General features: G+C 39.9%; 1 protein-coding gene across 1 annotated transcript in view; it reads right to left on the bottom strand.

The window, feature by feature from the left end:
* Positions 1-90: 90 nt before the first annotated feature.
* The window catches only part of pcsk2 (proprotein convertase subtilisin/kexin type 2), a 37,133-nt gene continuing 17,860 nt past the window's right edge, over positions 91-19,363 (bottom strand). Inside the window, exons 6-12 of the mRNA XM_017462834.3 lie at positions 16,133-16,209; positions 14,631-14,719; positions 13,471-13,646; positions 10,953-11,168; positions 7,751-7,851; positions 4,351-4,578; positions 91-1,313 (exon numbers count right to left, since the gene is read on the bottom strand). Of these exons, the coding sequence (XP_017318323.1) occupies positions 824-1,313; positions 4,351-4,578; positions 7,751-7,851; positions 10,953-11,168; positions 13,471-13,646; positions 14,631-14,719; positions 16,133-16,209 (1,377 nt within the window). The 3' untranslated portion in view covers positions 91-823. The remainder of the gene's footprint in view (positions 1,314-4,350; positions 4,579-7,750; positions 7,852-10,952; positions 11,169-13,470; positions 13,647-14,630; positions 14,720-16,132; positions 16,210-19,363) is intronic.

The following is a 19,363-nucleotide window of genomic DNA, read 5'->3' as shown; positions in this document are numbered from 1 at the left end:
AACAGAGGAATGACTAAGATGCTGAGATAATGTACATGTGAGAAAGCTTAGTTCTTTAATCTGGATAAATCAAATCAGACTATTAATGGATGCAATTAGTTTCTGTTTATTATTCAAAACCTGTTTCTTGTGATTAATCCTAAAAAGCCTATTGCCCGTATCTTGTAAAACATCCTCAGCATCACTCGAATGCTTTAACAAACAGCAGAACAGACTTATTGTTAGATATACTGAAGGTTATGAAATAGGTTTTGTTGTTGGCCACAAGCTGTGATCACACATTACATCTCCTGTTTAGATATAAATAGGTCTTTTTAAAAAACAAAAATAAAAAATAAAAACAGAAATCAATGTCACTGCTCTTTTAGCAAGGTACTAGTCTTTAGGTAGAATAACACAGAGAATCATTTACAGTCACAAACTGTACAATAGTTGTCTTTGAGGTGGGGAGACAGCCAGGGAAGCAATAAATTTATATATATATATATATATATATATATATATATATATATATATATATATATATATATATATATATATATATATATATATATATATATATTCTAGAAATGATTTAAAAAAAAGAAGAGAATACAAGAGGTAATATTTTGTAGAATAGGTCATTTTGGAGAATATGCTTTTTTTTTATTTATGCGGGCCTACATGAAACAATAATTCAACAGGGAACTTGTGACCACAGAACAAAATATAGGAGCAAGAAAGAAAGAAAAAGAGTAAGAAAGAGATACACTGAGAGGGAAAGTGAGATGGAGAAAGGGAGAGAAAGAGAGAGAAGGCAGGCATCATGCAGTTCAGACTGAGGCTAGTTGCTTTTGCTCATCATCCTCTCAAGGCTCCTTTCGACGGCTTCATCCAGCTCTTCCTCCAGCTCCTCCTTTTTGGACATGGCTAATTTGGACTGGTAGTCCCTGACCACTTGCTCTATGTAGGGCGCACTCTGTGTGCCATGCAGCATGAGGGTCCACTCGTTTAGATGGCCGCTCTGTGGAGATTCTCCGCTGAATCCGACTTCCAGCTTCCAAGTGCCACGAGGGTCCTCGCCCCATGTGTGCGTGCTCATGAAGGGCCACTTGTCGAACCCCACAGTGGAGTCGGAGTCACGTGGCCGCCGGCTCAGCAGGATGGACTTCGTGCCCATGGGTGAGGTCAGGTTGAGCGTGAGCTCTCCGCGCCGGCTCGCGTTCACTGTCACCACCGCCTGGACATGCTCCAGATAGCGCACAAAGTTTTCCCGGCCCTGACATGCGTCTGTAGTGATGGTGAGCACTAGCTTAGCACCTGATTGGATCTTGCTGTGTGAAAAAGAGAGACAGAGACAAATACAGTGTGCGATAGACTTAATTAATCTTAATTAAATCTAAATTAAGCCATAAATGCAAATTATACAGTGTCAAATTCGGATTGGCCGAGCCATTGATATAGCAACACGTGCACAAATGACAATAATCGATTTCTGTATTAATGCGCCAGTTTTTAAACCAACAAAACCATTACACATAAGCTACTGACTGTTAACAGACTACATTGTGTGGTGGAAGAACTGCTTATTGTGAATATCATTAATACTGCATAATTTTTTATTGAACTCTGGATTTTATCGTAATGCTTATTAAAGTTTATTGCTTTAATACACTCTGACAAAGTAATCAGTACTTCTGTTACCCTAGAATTTCTACCGCATAAAACCGCAGTGTTCTATATTCAAGGATGAACATTTACATATAACTAGCAGGAGACACAGAAAAAATTATCTGTTTCTAATCTGGAAAGGTTGTTTCTGAACTCTTTTTCCTATCTGAAATATTAGCTCAGTAAGAGCAGGCTGTAAAGAGCAGACAACAGAAACTCTATTATGTCCCCGTTTTTTCAATAATGCACCACCCTAATGCTAGACAAATTGTTCTGGTGAGATGAAGGGTCTCGTCCATGCTGTAAGAGGAGGACGGCTTTGTTGCTGTGCTTGCTCAAAGGCGCAGTGCTGCTGACAGCCTGTTTTGTGCCAGCAGTATGATAACGGCAGAGGGCTGGAGCGAGCGGCCATAAAGTGGACGTAATGGCATTATCAGAGACAGGTCTCCCATCCTGGACCATTACTGCACTCAGATTACGTATGTGGGTCTGCGTGAAACTACTGGTACGCAAGTGGGGCGTGTTTCCTGGGAGACTAATTCAGAAAAATAGAAGTAATAAGAGAGTGTACCTGGTTGGTGGGTGGTTTGGAAAATTGGACCATCAGGAAATAAACCCGCAGGGGGTGTCTCATGAATATGCATAGTTTGAAAGCGCAGCTCACAACACGCGAAATGAAAATCGATGGTTTCTAAAAATACATTCTATAAATACAACACTTACGCAACAGTGAAGCAGGATCTTCAGGAAGACAATCAGTGCAGAGCAACGCGACACTACTGACTACATTTAACAGCAAATGTGCTAATTGGATTAACATATAAGTGAACCACAAGTGCATTGTTGTGGGTATAAACAGGCCTTCAGGGCTTCATCTGAGCCACAGAAAACCAAACATGAACACAGTCATTTAACTTTTTGCTTCCAGAAACATTTACAAAAAGAAGCATGTCTTCTGAATTTGACTCTTCATCTGTATATATATAAACAAGAATAGTTCATCTCCTATTCGTATCTCTCTCCCTCTCAATATATATATACTGTATATAGCAAGAGACAGAGATAGAGAGAGAGAGAGAGAGAGAGAGAGAGAGAGAGAGAGAGAGAGAAAGAGAAATTATCCAGGCTTGTTGAAATAAATCCTGGCTTATTGAGTTAACCTGCTTTGTGGAACACCTGTCTGGGCAGGTACAAGCAAAAAATAATAACTGCATGAGCAGGATTAAAGAAACTATCCTGCACACATCATTCTCTTGAGAGCTATCATGAACTTGAGTGATGTAGATGAGGTTGAAGAACAGTCAGAGACAACATACACACCATGCTGACAGTGCTGGCGTTCCTACCTCTGTGCTCTTACAATTGAATATACATGTGAACATTTGAAGCACTCATCAGAACAGCACTGTGTTACACCTTATCACTGGTGCAGCTAGAGTAGTGCTCAGGTCATGTGCCATTGCAGGATCTTTCCTTGGTAACGCGTCAAATCTATAATACAGAACAGTGAGCAATTTTTTCTGTTGTCGTGTTTATCATTAAAGCCCAAGTAGGTTTATTAATAGAGCGGCAGCTGGAGGAGTGCCATGCTGCTGTTCGGATTGTAATTACTGCAATCTCTGGAACAAAAGGTGTTATACTGTGAGACTGGAAACACCTCTCTGACTAATCGCTTTTGACTGCAGTGTAGAAATAAGGAAAAGGAATAGAAGATAGCGTATATATGGGTTTGAGATATGAGGTTTTGATTGACAGATACAGTGTTCCCTAGACACTCTCTCACCAGCTGTCAAACAAACGCAAGGTCTTCACAGAATTTCCCATTACCCACAAAAATGCTCCTTAATCCTCGTGCTCTTTTTGCAGGCACGCACTCTTTCTTTCTGCTCTTTCCATTGCACTTAATCCACAAGAATTACTATTTTTTTTCCTCTTCCATGTTTTTCTAAACATGAGCGTCTTTCTAAAACGATTAAAGCCTTATTTTGCAGAATTGTTCAGTGCTGGTTCGGTGTCTGAGGGTTTGACGGCATTCATTAGTCAGGGCTGATAGGGGGCCTTATCACATGGCGGCTGCCCTGCATGTCCATGCTCATTTGGATTCAGCAGCATCTTTCTTTTCTCTTCTGCTTTTTAATTGCTATTCTCACCCACTGCCTCGGCTAGGACTCCCGCCATCTCTCTGCTTGGTAAGATATGAGAGCTGGCACTTTTGTCCATGGGGGTTTGACAAGGACACACACAAGCACAGAAATATAAACACACACACACAAACACACACAATTTGCACATGAACACACACACACACACACACTTTCTCCCTGGCAATCAAGCCCAGTCTAATTGAGGCTGTTGCCATAGGATGCTATGCCCAGCACTGAGTAAGAGAGGACTAATTATAGCAGACATGAGAATAAGGAGCACAGGTGCTTGGGGAAAGAAGAGGGACTCCCAGTGTTTGTGTGGGAAGAGAGAGGAAGATTTGACACATGCAAAATGCTATCAGGTGGAGAGCTCGGGGATGCTGTCACACTGCACCCATTCTTCCATACTGCATTTACATACTAATAAAGAGGATAAATATGTTGAAAAGATTAGCTGAAATGCAGTCTTTTTTATAAAATCGTTTATGGTTATTCAAATTTTTCAACAATATTTGTGTCCACAAGATGTCCTATACAGCCGGCAGGCAGCACTTACTGTGTCTCCTGCACTGATCCGGCCACACAGTGAAAACGCTCAGGCACAGTCTTCCAGTCACGTGCCAGGCTGACCATGGCACCGGCATCCAGCACGCCGTAGCCGAACAGATGGTTGAACTCCAAGCCCACGCCGTTTCTCCTCCACTGGTGCACCTCATCATGGAGTTTATTCCTCTTTGAAGTGAGTACTGTGAGGTGCTGCATGTCCCTCCAGGTCAGGTTTGGACTGCATGCATACACACAAGGAAAACAAGCTTAAGGCAAAACGGCTGGATTGATATAGCTGTTCAAATTTGCTATAACACTTTTGTTATATGGTCAAAACATTCAGAAATATGGCTGAGGGATATCTGGATTTCTGCTGAATAATTAATAATGAAATAATTCATTCTGAATAATTAATTTGTTTTGGCACATTCCTCTGCAGAATGATATTTCTCTTTATGAAATCGCTTGCCTGTACAGCATCACTTTAAGGTCACGAATAACACTTGATTCTTCTTGTTGCTTAATTCAGCCTCTTGTGTTTTAAGTCACAAAGGTGTATTCTGATGTAGAATCTTCTAATATTAATTGTTATCGGAGAGTTCCTCCATGATCAAAGTCTTCTAGGTCCTAATGTAGCCATGCTTTTTTGAAGAATACCATTTTTTCCAGTAAAGTAACTTCTTGTGATCTATTGTTATACATTTGTCTCATGATAGCTTACACTTATTTGAGAATACTATAATATACACTATAATATCCACTTTAATACCAAAATGCCTGTACACGTGCACTTGCAAATTATCCAATCGGCTAAACATATAGCAGCACAATGCAGACAATCATGTAGATGCAGGTCAAGAGCTTCTGAATGGTGAAAAATGTGATTCCAAGCACTCTGACCATGGCATACGCTGACCAAATGAGCCAGATGTGCTCATTTGAGTATATCCTGTGATTTATCAAACACTACAGTTTACACAGAACGGTGCAAAAAACCCAAAAACATCCAGTGAGAGACAGAATATTCTGTGGGCTGAAATGCCTTGTTGATGAGAGAGATCAGAGGAGAATGGGCAGAGTGGTTTGAGCTGTCAGGAACACTACAGTAACTTACATAACCACACTTTGCTCCCGTGTTGAGGAGAAAAGCATCTCGGAATACACCAATCGACCATAACATTAAAACCACCTGCCTAATATTGTATAGGTCCCACTTGTGCCACCAAAACAGCTCTGACCAGTCGAAGCATGGACTCTGAAGACCTCTTAAGGTATGCTGTGGTATCTGGCACCAAGACATTAGCAGCAGATCCTTTAAGTCCTGTAAGTTGCAAGGTGGGGCCTCCTTGGATCAGACTTGTTTGTCCAGAACATCTCACAGATGCTCGATCGGATTGAGATCTAGGGAATTTGGAGGCCGAGTCAACACCTTGAACTCTTTGTCATGGTCCTCAAACCATTCCTGAACAATTTTTATAGTGTGGCAGGGTGCATTATTCTGCTGAAAGAGGCCACTGCCATTAAGGAATACCGTTGTCATGAAGGGGTGTACTTGGTCTGCAGTACACCAAGGTATTTGGTACTTGTCATAGTAACATCCACATGAATGCCAGGACCCAATGTTTCCAAGCAGAACATTGCACAGAGCAGCACACATCTTCAGACAGTGCATCCTGGTGCCATCTCTTCCCTTGGTCAGTAATGCACATGCACCCAGACATTCACATAATGCAAAAAAAAAAAAAGTGATTCATTAGACCAGGCCACCTTCTTCCATTCTTCTTACGCTTGCTCATTTTTCAGCTTCATCAACTTCAAGAACTAACTGTTCACTTGCTGCCTAATATATCTCACCCCTTGACAGGTGCCATTGTAACAAGATAATCAATGTTATTCACTTCACCTTTCAGTGGTTTTCATGTTATGGCTGATCGCTGTGTCTTGAAAATTGAGGCAGTTGAGCTACAACAGCAGAAGACCACATCGTGTTCCACTCCTCTCAGCCAAGAACAGGAATCTGAGGCTACAATATGCACAGGCTCACTGAAACTGGACAAGTGAAGATTAGAAAAATATTACCTTGTGTTTTTCTGATCGTCAGTTGTCCAGTTCGAAATGAACAAATGGACAAATGAGGTGGCCTTGACGAAACCCTTTGTCCACTAATACTAATAATTTGACACTGTAAAATATTACATACGTTTTTTTTTTTAATATTGTCTTTATTTATAATCACAACTTATGTGGGTCAAATATTAGGTGCCACAACTGCTTTATGAAACATTCATTTCCAGATTACAAAACAACATGACCAATGGCAATATTCTCTGAAAGACATTTTAGTAACGATGAAATACAAATATGCTTTTCTTAGAATGCTGGCCCAGATTTAGACTATTCAATGTGTGATTCTTCTTTCAAATCAGTCCATTCTCTGCTCCTCGGCGTATTGCAGGTATCACTACAGTGCTGTAAGTATGTTTGGGCAACTGACAAAACACACATGCACTTACCGCCTGCAATCAGTATTTACCGTTGGCTGGAGCGAGTGACCTGCTCCACCATCAGCTACAACATTATTCAATACTGAGCAAACACTGAGGCTTTGCAGAGGTAAGGTCATGTCAACATTCATTAGCACCAGTCACAGCACGCTAAAGACTGTGTCACGCAGCACAAGTGAAGTGAAAATGACATGCTGAAGTCAGTTCCACCACAAAGAGGACTAAATTAATAATACAACCTGTAGTTTCTTTGACAGTGGGAATTAAAGGAGCAATTCTTTGATATTCTGCGTAGCAATATTGTCTTTGATATGATGCAGCAAGATGATGTAACAGTAGCCTGAGGCACTTGCGCTTTTCCTCCTTTGCCCCTTGATGCACATGGTGCTCTTTTTTCAGTGCTATAAGGTACAATACAGTCCAAAGTGCTAGGAAATTCCTTCAATGAATATGCTACATTTAGTGGTTTAAAAATGAATCCATGCCCCCCTTTTAAAATTTTGAGCACCTGCCCCTCTAACGGTCTCTTGCTTTCAATTAAGCAAATTATGGAGAGCTCTGAGCCAATGCAGTGATGCAAAGTGTGAGTTCCACGCCCATTTAATTAGCTTTAAGGACCAGATGAAGGCCAGTGTTTTTTTTGCTTGCTGGCATTCATGCAGCAATTTGCTCGATGCTGGCTTCAAGCACAAACATGAAGAGGAAGGCATTAAAATATGCAAACAGGAGAGGCTTAAAACACCATCACTGTTGGACTGGTAGGCAGAGCAAAAGACTCACTGACGATAATTTACAGCCAAGACTGCAGTACACTCTCTGCTACAAGCTCTGCTGCATGTCTGCTGCATAAATCTTTAATCAGGCTGTGTAGCTGAAACATGCGATAAGAAGCCGAAGTGTACGTACTTGGCTTCTAATGACAAGGCAAACACGCCAGCAGCCTCGGGAGCAGCAGCTGATGTGCCTGAATGACGCAATGTACAGTTTCCATACAGATCTGTAGTGGCCTGCAGAGAGAGAGAGAGAGGAAGAGAGAGAGAGAGCGCGAGACAGCGAATGACAATCTATTTATATGGGTCCACCATTATTTTCGTTCTAGAAACATTTTATTCTACAATATAGCTTTGGCAATAATGTACTTCCTGCTGCAGTTTATGCCAATGCCAAAAGGTTTTGGGCTGTGAGTTGAAAGATGAATAGAGAGAAAGAATATTAAAGTGGAAGAGTGAGGAAGTGTAAAAAATAATAGCTTTTGGATCTAAGGCCAAAAAACATGTATCAGCTAATTAGCAGTGCACATGTTACTGTGTGTTAAGAGGGTTGAATTGTCTTCGTTTAACTTCACTCTTACTTTAGAGCACTACAAACAGTGCTTTATTTCTTTGCACATTTTATTCACTATCAAGCAAATAGGGAACGCAGGAAACTAAGGCTCAGAAATGCACATTAACAATGAACAAGACTTCGCAAAGACACAAGAAACAGAAGCATATAAATACAAGAAATGAACACAGAACAGGTGCACACGTTAGGTAGCAGACCAAAATACATGCACATGATGATTTAAACAAAAAGCACAGGTTATGAACTCAAAACATGAGAGTAAGAAGGGGATTGTTAGGCATAATGTACCCAAGGAAAACATAAAACAGGTACTATTTTTAGATCTTGCAATATAAATAAAAATGATCAAATTCAAGGGCTTGCATTACCTTAAATCTGAACAGAACCTACTGGGGAAGCTACAAAATCTATTTTCCAGTCTGAGACAGCATGTGAGCTCATCCCTGTCTCCGATGCCTTGCTAATTGGACAATATCCTCTCTCATGCAAAAAGTACTCCATCTCAACCTATATCTTTAAATTGTGTGAAGGCGAGTACATTAGGTTCCATGCTGAAGACATCCCCCTGCCACTTCCATTTCATAGGTAGGTGTTTGCACACACAAAGCACAAGGCAATTAGCTCTCTTTCATTGCTATCATTCTGTGCTTTAGAAGGCTTCCACTGATATTAGGGTTCATATATATTTACTCTAGGCATGTTACAATTGGCCTACTTGAATTCTGTGTACTGCCATTCTGTGAAGAGCACAGATAAGTGATACCTAACAGTCAGCCAGTGCTTCCCAAACAATATCTTGATCTTTGAAGTAATCATTGATCTTTGTTTCTTTTATCTCTGTGCAGTGGATGTAGCTAATGCTTTTTTTTTTTGATGTTGCAGCATCAATGCTGCTGCTATTCTCCACAACCTCATCACTATTTTATATTGATCTTATTTTTCTTCCCAGTGATCCTAGCAAAAATCCGCCTAAAATAGCTGCCTATTTGTTTGCACCCTACATTGGATATAGCATAATGGAGATGAATGGCCTACCTAGTGCCCTTATGAACAGTGTAGAAAGCCATTTGAGATTCAGCTAAGGTCAGGTAAGGTTTGCACTGAAATGTTTATTTTTGTATATTTATTAATGACTAAGATGAAAATTTGCTTCACTTCATTTTCACAAAACATTAAAGTACTGTGTTTTTTGGTGCACATGCTGGCATAAATGAACACAGTCTGCCTCATGCTTAATAGTTTTCTCTATGAGAGAGAAAACCCTTTTAGAACCACAAAAAAATTAACATCTAAGGAGTTATAATCTGGCAGTGCTGCAAACCTCTCCCACTGAAAGTCTCCATAACAGTCTCCAGTCTTGGTAGGATTTGCATGGACAGTAGATTATCATAAATCTATTGATTGTGTTGGATCCTGTGGTCTTAGGAATTCTGTTCTGCCAACAAGACTTAAACAAGTGTCACAGGCTCCATCATGGCTTAAGGACTATCGATTATGATTATAATTGTCGACATTAAGATGTTTGGTTTCCCATGAACATTTCTTACCCAAGATGCAAACCAGTCTGTCTTTGAGGTCACACACACCACAAAAACAACCCTTGAGAAGCTTTGTGCCACTAAATCAGCAAAACTACACTGGAGGTCATCATCCTTCTTGACCTCTAAAAAGCCTTTGACACACTCACAAGAGACGCACAAATCTTGTAATTAGAAGCACAGCATGGTGGTGGTTTGATTCTAGCGGGAAGGTCATATTAGGTGATATGGAGGGAACCCATCTGCTCCATGCAGACTCTCCATCTCTGTCCCACAAGGCTCAGTGCTTAGCCCCCTTCAACTCCTCCCTGATACATGCTGTCTTAGTCAGGTGATATTCTCACATGGGGTTTCCTATAAACACTATACTAATGATAGTCAGCTCATTCTTCCCTTTCCTCCCTCAGACACTCATCTCAGTTTCTGCACTGGTCTCAGCATGTCTGCAACATCTTGTTCCAGCAAGACCGAGCTGCTGCATACCCTTAGAGATGCATTCTCTGGTCAAGATCTTATGATCTTGCAGAATCTTTAGATCACAACATATGACAGTACATGCAACCTTAGGGTAATTCTTGACAACAAACTATCCTTCTCAATCAGGTTCACGTTCAATCCCTTGTCAGTTCAAGATTGGACTACTGCAGCTCGCTTCTGGCAGGTCTTCCTCTCTGTGTCATGTGACCATTGCAACTGGTCCAAAATGCAGCAACAGAACTTGTTTTTAATTTCCCCAAGTTCTCCCACACCATCCCATTGCTATGTTCCCTCCACTGGCTTCCTGTAGCTGCCCACATTCTCACAAAGCCAAAATGGCTTCCCACCTACAGTACCTCAAGAAACTTAGCATGCTGCACTACGATCTTGTTCAGCCTCTCACATTACTCGACTGGACCCACCATCCTTGGACTCTTTTCTGTCCTGACATCAAGGTGGTAAAATGAATGGTATAATTTAGTGTTTAGCAGTTCATGGTACTTATTATGTCTATCAAGTCACCACCTAATAACCTACAGTAAATTATTTGAAACACTGCATTTCATATAGGGCTCTAATAAAAGTATAACAAATAACATGGTCAGTCAGTGACTGCATTTCTACAGCTTAAAATACACAATATTACCTGAGACAACAAGGCATAAAAAATACACATAAACACACACATTTGAACATACACACATGGACGTACACTCCCACACACACCCCCACAACAACTACCTACTCACCACTCCTGCCTCGGGGTTCCTCTTACGGCCGTTACTGAACGTCGAGGCGAGTGTGGAGGAGCAGCTCTCGTCGTACAAAGCTGTGCGTCCATCGTTAATGGCCGAATTAATGGAGATGGTCCACATGCTGGAGGCATAGCCATCACAGTTGCAGTCATCATAGCCACCACCATCGCCTGAAGCCCACACATAGATACTGCCTTTCCCCCCTCGGCCCTGTACACACACAACAAACATAATTAACATTCATATAAGTGATTGATGTTTTTAATAACATTCAATAATAACACATTGCAGTAGCTACTATTATTTAGGTAGGTCCGACTATTCTGGGGTAAAATGCATAGTTTTGGCTTTTTGATAAGCAGTAGAAGAACAACACCATTCTTACAACCTTCATCAGTGTCAAACACACTACATTTATTCGGTTTCATACCATTAGCTCTCATATTGCCACTTGTTCCCTGATTATCATCTATACACGTAGCAATTAACTATGCTTGGCTAAGTGGATTACTTGGATTTAAAGTGTAATGTTCATAAAACTGAAGACAGACTCAAGATCCTTAATGAATTGCCCCTGTTTTTGTTTTTGTAAACACATCTTTCTTTCCTCCTCTCTCTGAATGTATTTATTCCTCCAACCACCGTCACCCGACCACCCTCCACCCGCACCCCCACCACCATCCACCCGCACCACCCCATTTTTGTGTATTCTCTCTCACTCTGTTCTCTCTCTGAATGGAGATCCATCAGCTCAGCTTGGCTGCAATTAGCTAAAAGAAATGATTGCACTTTAAACACTGCTGCTTTTGTAACAAGCTCTATTCACACAGAGAGCTCATAAGAGGGAATCATCGAGGTGTGGGAGGACCACAAGCTTTCTAAGGGACACTTGCCAAGAGAGGAGCTGCGAGGTTTTTTGTGCCATTTCTATGCTATGCGATTACTTATTACATCACATATCAGCCATATTGGGCTTACTGAACACTGTGCATTATGTCATTACATATCAGTTGGAAAAATTGCCTCAAATGATGTGTAATATACTAGTGTTACAATGACAAAATTCTACAGTAAAAGACTAAATCTGTCACATCATCTGCTAATTGTGTCCTGCTACAATTAAACAAATAATTGATGAGGTTTTTTTTTGTTTAAGATAAGTATAATCTACTGACCCTTGAGCAACACTGTCCATGCCTAGAAACCTAGTGAGTGAGGGTTAGATTCAAATTCTTCTGAGCAGAATTTGAAATTAATATATATATATATACATATATATATATATATATATATATATATATATCAGAGCTGGTGTTCTCTCAACACCATTTTATTCCATAGCTGTGCCAATGTGAACAGTTCAAAGCCATTGACTAGAGAAACAAAAACAAAGGGATATGTTCTGAGGGTAAGTGTAACAAGTTGTATGCAACTCCCCAAGAGAACTTCTCCCGACAACTTTTTTAGAGTGCACAAAAAAAAGGCTTATATAAGCCACCATTACCACAGAGATACTGAGTGGGATATGACTTGATTAGGGTTGTTTGTTCTGCTCTGGACTAGAGGGAGGTATGTGAGGGTCGCAATAATCGTTCCAGACCACTTGGGAACATGTAGGCGTCACTCCATAGTGCTGTGATTAATTCAACGAGTTAATTCGAGGCCATGACCACGAGGCCTTGTTAGTCATGTTGGTGAAATATGGAAGGACAGCTTGGTGCTTTACATGAGTGCTTCTTTGGATTTCTTGAAATTGTACTTCATCTACCTTAGAATCGCTTATGCACTTTCAGGGTCCATTTAGATATGATATGTTGAACAAAAATGGGAATATTTGCAGGTGAACAAAAACAATAATCTATAGGGTAGGTTCTCTAACTGAGGGTTACAACCCCATGGGGATTTTTTGCAAACCATTAATGCAATCCTATATAAATAATATATAAACTGGATATAAATGATATCAATTAGGTTTATGTAATATTTTATAATAATTAAAAATGTTGCATTATTATTTGAATGTCATTCTCCTTACATTGTCTAAAACGCTCTCATGTTAATCAAAGTGGCCATGTTAATAAACATTTTACCTGGCAAGGTCATAATTTCTAACTTGAAACATGACACAATACAATATTCATGCTATATGTTGAGTGTATGAACACAATCTACATAGCACATGGGTGATATTTCAATCTGTAGTTGTTAACAGCATACACTCTGGAAAAAAAAATACAAACTTATTGAAGGTTTAAACTGCCACAGAGCACAGACATGAAAATCTCACTGGATTCAAAAACATTATGTTATATTATCATACACTGTAGCAATGCATATTTAGAATATTTACAGATATTTGCATGGTATATATTTGCTAAGCCAGTGCGCAGAAATAAATATTGTAATGAGAAGCCCTGCCTACACTTTATACTGTCCTGCTCTACAATATTATAACATTACAACATTCAAAACTGACAAATTCACAATAAAACACTATATTTCCCATGAGTACCTTGTTGACGCCATCTGCCATGGCCTGAAGGGTTAGCTCACGAGGCCCATCCACCGTCTTTCCGTCGTCAGTGGGACCCCAGCTAGCACTGTAGATGTCAATAACCTGCGGCATGTGACTGATGGAGGAGGCTTCAATGATGTCCGTCATGAATGGCTGGTCCAACATTCGGATGCCTAGACCGGGGGAAGATCCAGGTCATGTTCCTTATCTCAATTTTAATTTACACATGGCAGTCACTATTCAACTCAGGCTTTTTCTTTATATAAATAAGATCAGGTTCCAGCTTCAATACATCCATAAATCTTGTAATTTATATCGTTCAGCTGTATCTGCTCCTTTATGTGCTGTGGTATTGCTCAAAACTATGAAAGTCTGAAATGAGGAGGTTTGAAGAAATAATGGGCATGTCTATTCCTGTACTGTTCTGCAGGCATGACCTTTAGTGCTAGCCCTTATGAGAATTGATAGAGGAGTTAGTTGAGGGGGACTAGTGAGAACAAGGATCATGTGATAATTAACACTGTCTTTACACCATCTGAATCACCAGCAAGTAGATGCATGGTTTAGTTTTCACACGTATTCACACTCTTTTCTTTCTTTTCCTTTTGAGTGCATGTTTTTAAGTGACTCATGTATTCTAGATACTTCACCACAAATCTAACTGCCAACAGCATCGCCATGACCATTTATAATATCTAGAATATTGTAAGCACTACAGATAATCATTGTGAATAACTAAACTTAAATGTAGTGCCTGTAGCTTGATATCAAGGACACATCCGAACACAACAAACCAGCTTGAAGTCCCAGAATTCCCTACGGCAAAACAATGTCAGATGACAGAAGCCTGAAGTTTTAACATCTTTTTAACGGCAATAATATAAATATGCATCTAAAAAGAATTATTCCGATTCAATCTTCCAAGGTAGCCTGACAAGATTGATTCTCATGAGAATGCAAGCCTGTTCTTTGCATTCTTAGAATTGAGAAACAGAGAAGTTAAATCGAGCTAGCTGTTTAGACTATAGAATAGATTGAATAGGTTCCATTAGTAAAAAATATTCTTGGTGAACTCATGAGATCTGAACTTATTCTGAAAAAGTCTATCAAGAATCAAAAGGATTCAAAATTAGATTGAAAAATAGTATGAGACATACCCGCCACTTTGGAATGGTAGGCCACTCCTACACCACAGATGTTGTTGTTGGCCACTGCAGACACCTCTCCGGCACATCTGGTTCCATGACTGAACATTTGCATTCAGAAAATATTACAAGTTAGTAGGATATGCACATAGGTATTGAGAATACATGAAGTCTATTAGCAATACACATTGCTAACACAATATACTGACTTAGTGTGAACAACCAAAAGAAAAAAAAAATCCCCAGTGATAAAAAATGAGCTAAATTATGAGCTAGTGTGAGGTTTTGTTTGTACCAAAGTAAGGTGAGAAGTTGCTTGCTCTCGTTTCAACTGCAGGCCTTAATCGGAGCTTCAGTTCTGTTCTATATCCTAAATTTATTCAAGTCAATTAAATCAAGTCTCTAAATCAAGATAAAGTCTGTTGTTCCACCCATTACTGCGTGCACATAAATATTTCTGCTTACCGCACATTCATAAGCCTCACAAATTAATCTTACATAATCCAAAGCCACTGGGAACCCCTCTGTCTGCTGACATGTTATAAATGGAAATCTATTTGTAACAAGTAAGATAGAAAATGTAATTTATGGACAGCTTCTTCGTTCTAAAAATATCCTTAGCCATTATAAGGAAACCGCACTGTTCTCAACACAGCACAAAAGGAGAAACATGACGCCTGGAAGAAAGCCAGTGCATAAAAAAGAAATACAGAGCTTCTCAGAAATACAGCTTTTGTGTTAATAAATAACTGTCTGATTAACCGGCAAGTCTGTGACACTAATGATATTACTGCTGCCTTCATATGCTTCACAGACACACACACACACACACACACACACACACACGCACACACACACACACACTGAGAACACATCAAAAAAGAAGCTACGCTTCTGCTCTTCTTTATTAGAAAGGTTGGCCTCAAGCTCTTTTTGGGTGTCACAATGTGCCAGGATTTATTAACGTTGAGATTTTGAGCGTAGCTGTATTAAAGAGGGAGTCGTGCTAATCTGCACTGCCTCTGACCCTGCTGAGTACCTTCTGGGTGCCATCTACCACTACACACACACACACACTAAAATAAATCATTCTTATTCCATTAACAAATGATCTGCAAATTGAGCCATACCATGCTCTCCTTTAGGAAATACAAAGAATTTTCAAATATTATAAGGTGGTACATTTTAATGCTGTTCAGTCCTTCTGTGTTCCTTGTTTTCTGTGGTCACACCTCCACAGACCTTGACAAGTGAGACACAGCAAGCTCAGTGTGCTGCGAGGCGTCAGCGTGGGCCATGTGCTCCATATTAATGCAGCCAAGCTGAGAGCCCAGAGAGAAGATGACTTAATAGGGCTATGTGTTAGGAAAATCAATAAGAAAAAGCAAGCAGCCCTTCAGCCAACCACTGCCAGGAAACTCAGACTTTAGGTCACCACACTCATCCTCCTTCCTGCCCAGCCCACCTTCATGTCTTGAGTCACAAAGCCAACCGTGTGACGGACTGCTGATTACCTGTTAAACCAATCATCCGTGTAGCGAGGGTATGGGTATGGGTCATTGCTGCTGAAGTCATAGCTGGCCTCTGCATTCTGAAATAAGAAAACACCGGCTATGGAAATAGAACTGAATGTACATGTCAGCTCTAATATAGATTTCAAGAGGTCAGAAAGAACAGTTTCATACTAAGTATACAGGTTAGAAGTGGGTGACTGGACAAAAAAATATATCACAATACTTGAGATACAATATTCAACATATATATATTACGGTTATATATTACGGGTTTATGACAATGTGACTATTTCCATCTGTATTTGTATCTGTTTCGTGCTTGAAATGGCTGTATCTGTATTCAGATTTAACTCTGACGTGGGTGTGGCCTAAATATTTTTTTGGAGAAAAAGAAAAAAAATGAGTGCCTCCTATTTGTATACAGTATAAATTTGTATCCGTTTAGAACACATCATCTGCTCATTCTGTGTAACATATTCACCTCACATACATATTTGGTTACCTGATAAAGATAAAGGCTGTCTAAATCAAGTACTAGCAAAACAAAAGTGCCACATTAAAAAACTATTTAAAAAAAAAATACAATTGATTGCAATTGAATGTTTATTTAATATATGCAAGAGTGATTTTACATAAAATGGAAAGAAAAATTTAACAGTTTCTTGGTTGAAAAAAATGGTTGGTTAATAAAATCCCCAAGAAATACCCACATCACTGAAAAATGTATTGTCACCTGATTTAGCACTATGTCCAGATTCTTTCATAATATCATCCCCACAGCTCATTTAGAGGTATTAGACCCTTACAAAATGTTTTCAGATGTTCTTGTTGAATGTTCTAGATGTTTTTATACAAGCCTGATAAGGTCTGTAATGACAGCTCTTGGGGTGGCGAGTGACCTACATAGCATGAAGGACTGCACATGGCTGCACCAGACCTACTTTCAACACTCGATCATTCTACAGATTTGTTTATGCACACATTCAAAACTCTGTCCCTTTCTTAACAGTCCAAGATATCCACACACGTACAGTATATCTCATGAATATGCTTAGATCATGTTAAAACTAGCTTCTGTTGCCTATTGGGTGCTTTATGCTGCAGCAGATCTAAGAGGGGCAGGGGAGGTCACCCAAAAATGCCATTGACCACCCTGATACCATGATTGACTCTAACAACAATTAAATGTGAAAAAGTTCATGTAAACCAATTTTGAAAAAATCAGGTCAATTAATTCTGGGTGGCTTGTGTACAATCAGAAGCTGATAAAAAGACATGTGACACCCTTTAATGCAGCTGAAGGGGTGTATGACAGAGCGAATCACTGAACAGGTTCTCAATAAAAAGCAAGCTATATTTTTCTCTTATTAACCCATTTTAAAAAACATATTATTTACACTTTGGAACAATGGAAGGTCAAGGCTCTACGATATTTTTTTTGCATGATAAAATCCTATGGTGACATACACAACATTGGAAAAGACAACAAAGTTAATTGAATATTGCTGAGCTTTGCCCAGAAAGAATCCCAAAATGCAAATAGTTAAAAGAGCGCAGCGAAGCCACAATATTAAATAAAAGTCCAAAGTCAAAGGAAAGGAGTAACAAAATAAAATTTTTTAACAAGTCCTAATGAAGGAGCAAATCTGTAGCAGGCACCGAGACTGTGACTAGAGAGAAAACATCAGTGATACATAAAATTCAAATATTTTATATTAATTAGCCTTCAAAACTGCTGATATATGAAAAAATCTTTTTAACCAGTCTCAGTAAACACTGGTGTGTGTCTGTTATTTCCTTTCTACCCATCCCCCTTGGCTAAAACCGGGTACCTTCAAATATATATCAATCGGGTGAACTGCTATCTGATGAACTGCTATGCTGTAAGACAGTACTGGAATTATTCCGATAGCCTTGAGGCATTTAGCAAACACAGACACCTTTCAGTGCCAGCTATAACTACTTCTCATGGCAAAACAGAAGGGAAAACAGATGGCTCGAAGTCTCTTCATGTTGTACACAACCAATGACCCTGACTTCCTCAGTAGCTAATGTCAAGGAGAGGACCACATGCAAGCTAAATGTCCTCTGGGTCCAACTTTGCTTATAAGGATCATAAAGGATGGCCAATTCATATGTTTCTTGTAATTGCTATTGCAATCCAGTCTATGAGTTCACTTGTAAGCATTCCTTTTTTTGTAGTTATGCTTTATGCCTTCCAGACATTCAATGAATTCAAGGCAAATCCTCTCTGGGTAATGTACATCAGAATCACCTAAAACACATTTTACAGGAATACTATGCAGAACCTTGGAATAAGAAATGAATGGCTCTAATTATGGCTTAGTGGTTAGCACAGTTGCCTTGAATCTCAAAGGTTGCGGGTTCGATTTCCGCCTCCGCCATGTGTGCATGGAGTTTGCATGTTTTCCCAATGCTTCAGGGGTTTCCTCTGAGAATACAGTTTCCTCCTCAAGTACAAAGACATGCATTGCAGTCTGACTGGCATTTCCAAATTGTCTGTAGTGTAAGAATGGTTGTGTGAATGTGTGTGATTGTGCCCTGCGAAGGGGTGGCACCGGGTCCAGGGTGTCCCTTGCCTCGTGCCCTGAGTCCCCTGGGATAGGCTCCAGGCAACCCATGACCATGTGTAGGATAAGTGGTACAGAGAATGGATGGATGAATGGCTCTAATTCAAATGTTCTCTCCTCACTCTGATATGACATGCGATGAGTGAAAGCAGGATGCAGGTGGGTTTCATTTAGGGCGATCCATAAATCACTGTCAGAAATCCTAGCAGGGTTCATATCACAAGCAGGCAAACACAGAGTGATAATCCAAAATTATAAACAGGAAAGCAGACCAGGAAAACCAGGAATTACAAAGACCTGCAAGCTCAGACACAAGGCATGGACATAATGAGTGCATGCTAAGACTTCAAGTCTTCAAATCCCTGCATTGCCAGGGTATCACTGTTGGGTCCTTGAGCAAGATCCCCAATCCTCAACCGCTCAGTTGTATCCTATCTCAATTGTAAGGCACTCTCAATAAACACATCAGCTCCGATGTTTGTTCAGTGGTGGCAGAGTACTTGTATATTGTAATATAGTATCTTCCAATTAGACTAATTACTCATACTCTAATTAAAGGTCAGTGAGAGAGAGTAACTGCTTGCTAATTCTACTTTTGCCATATGGATGGTTTAGAGAAGCTGTTGAGCCCCTTTGTGAG

Source organism: Ictalurus punctatus, chromosome 3 (genome assembly GCF_001660625.3).
Source record: "Ictalurus punctatus breed USDA103 chromosome 3, Coco_2.0, whole genome shotgun sequence".
Lineage (NCBI taxonomy): Eukaryota > Metazoa > Chordata > Actinopteri > Siluriformes > Ictaluridae > Ictalurus > Ictalurus punctatus.
The sequence above is the reverse complement of the archived record's forward strand: the minus strand, read 5'-3'. Positions and strand labels throughout refer to the sequence as shown.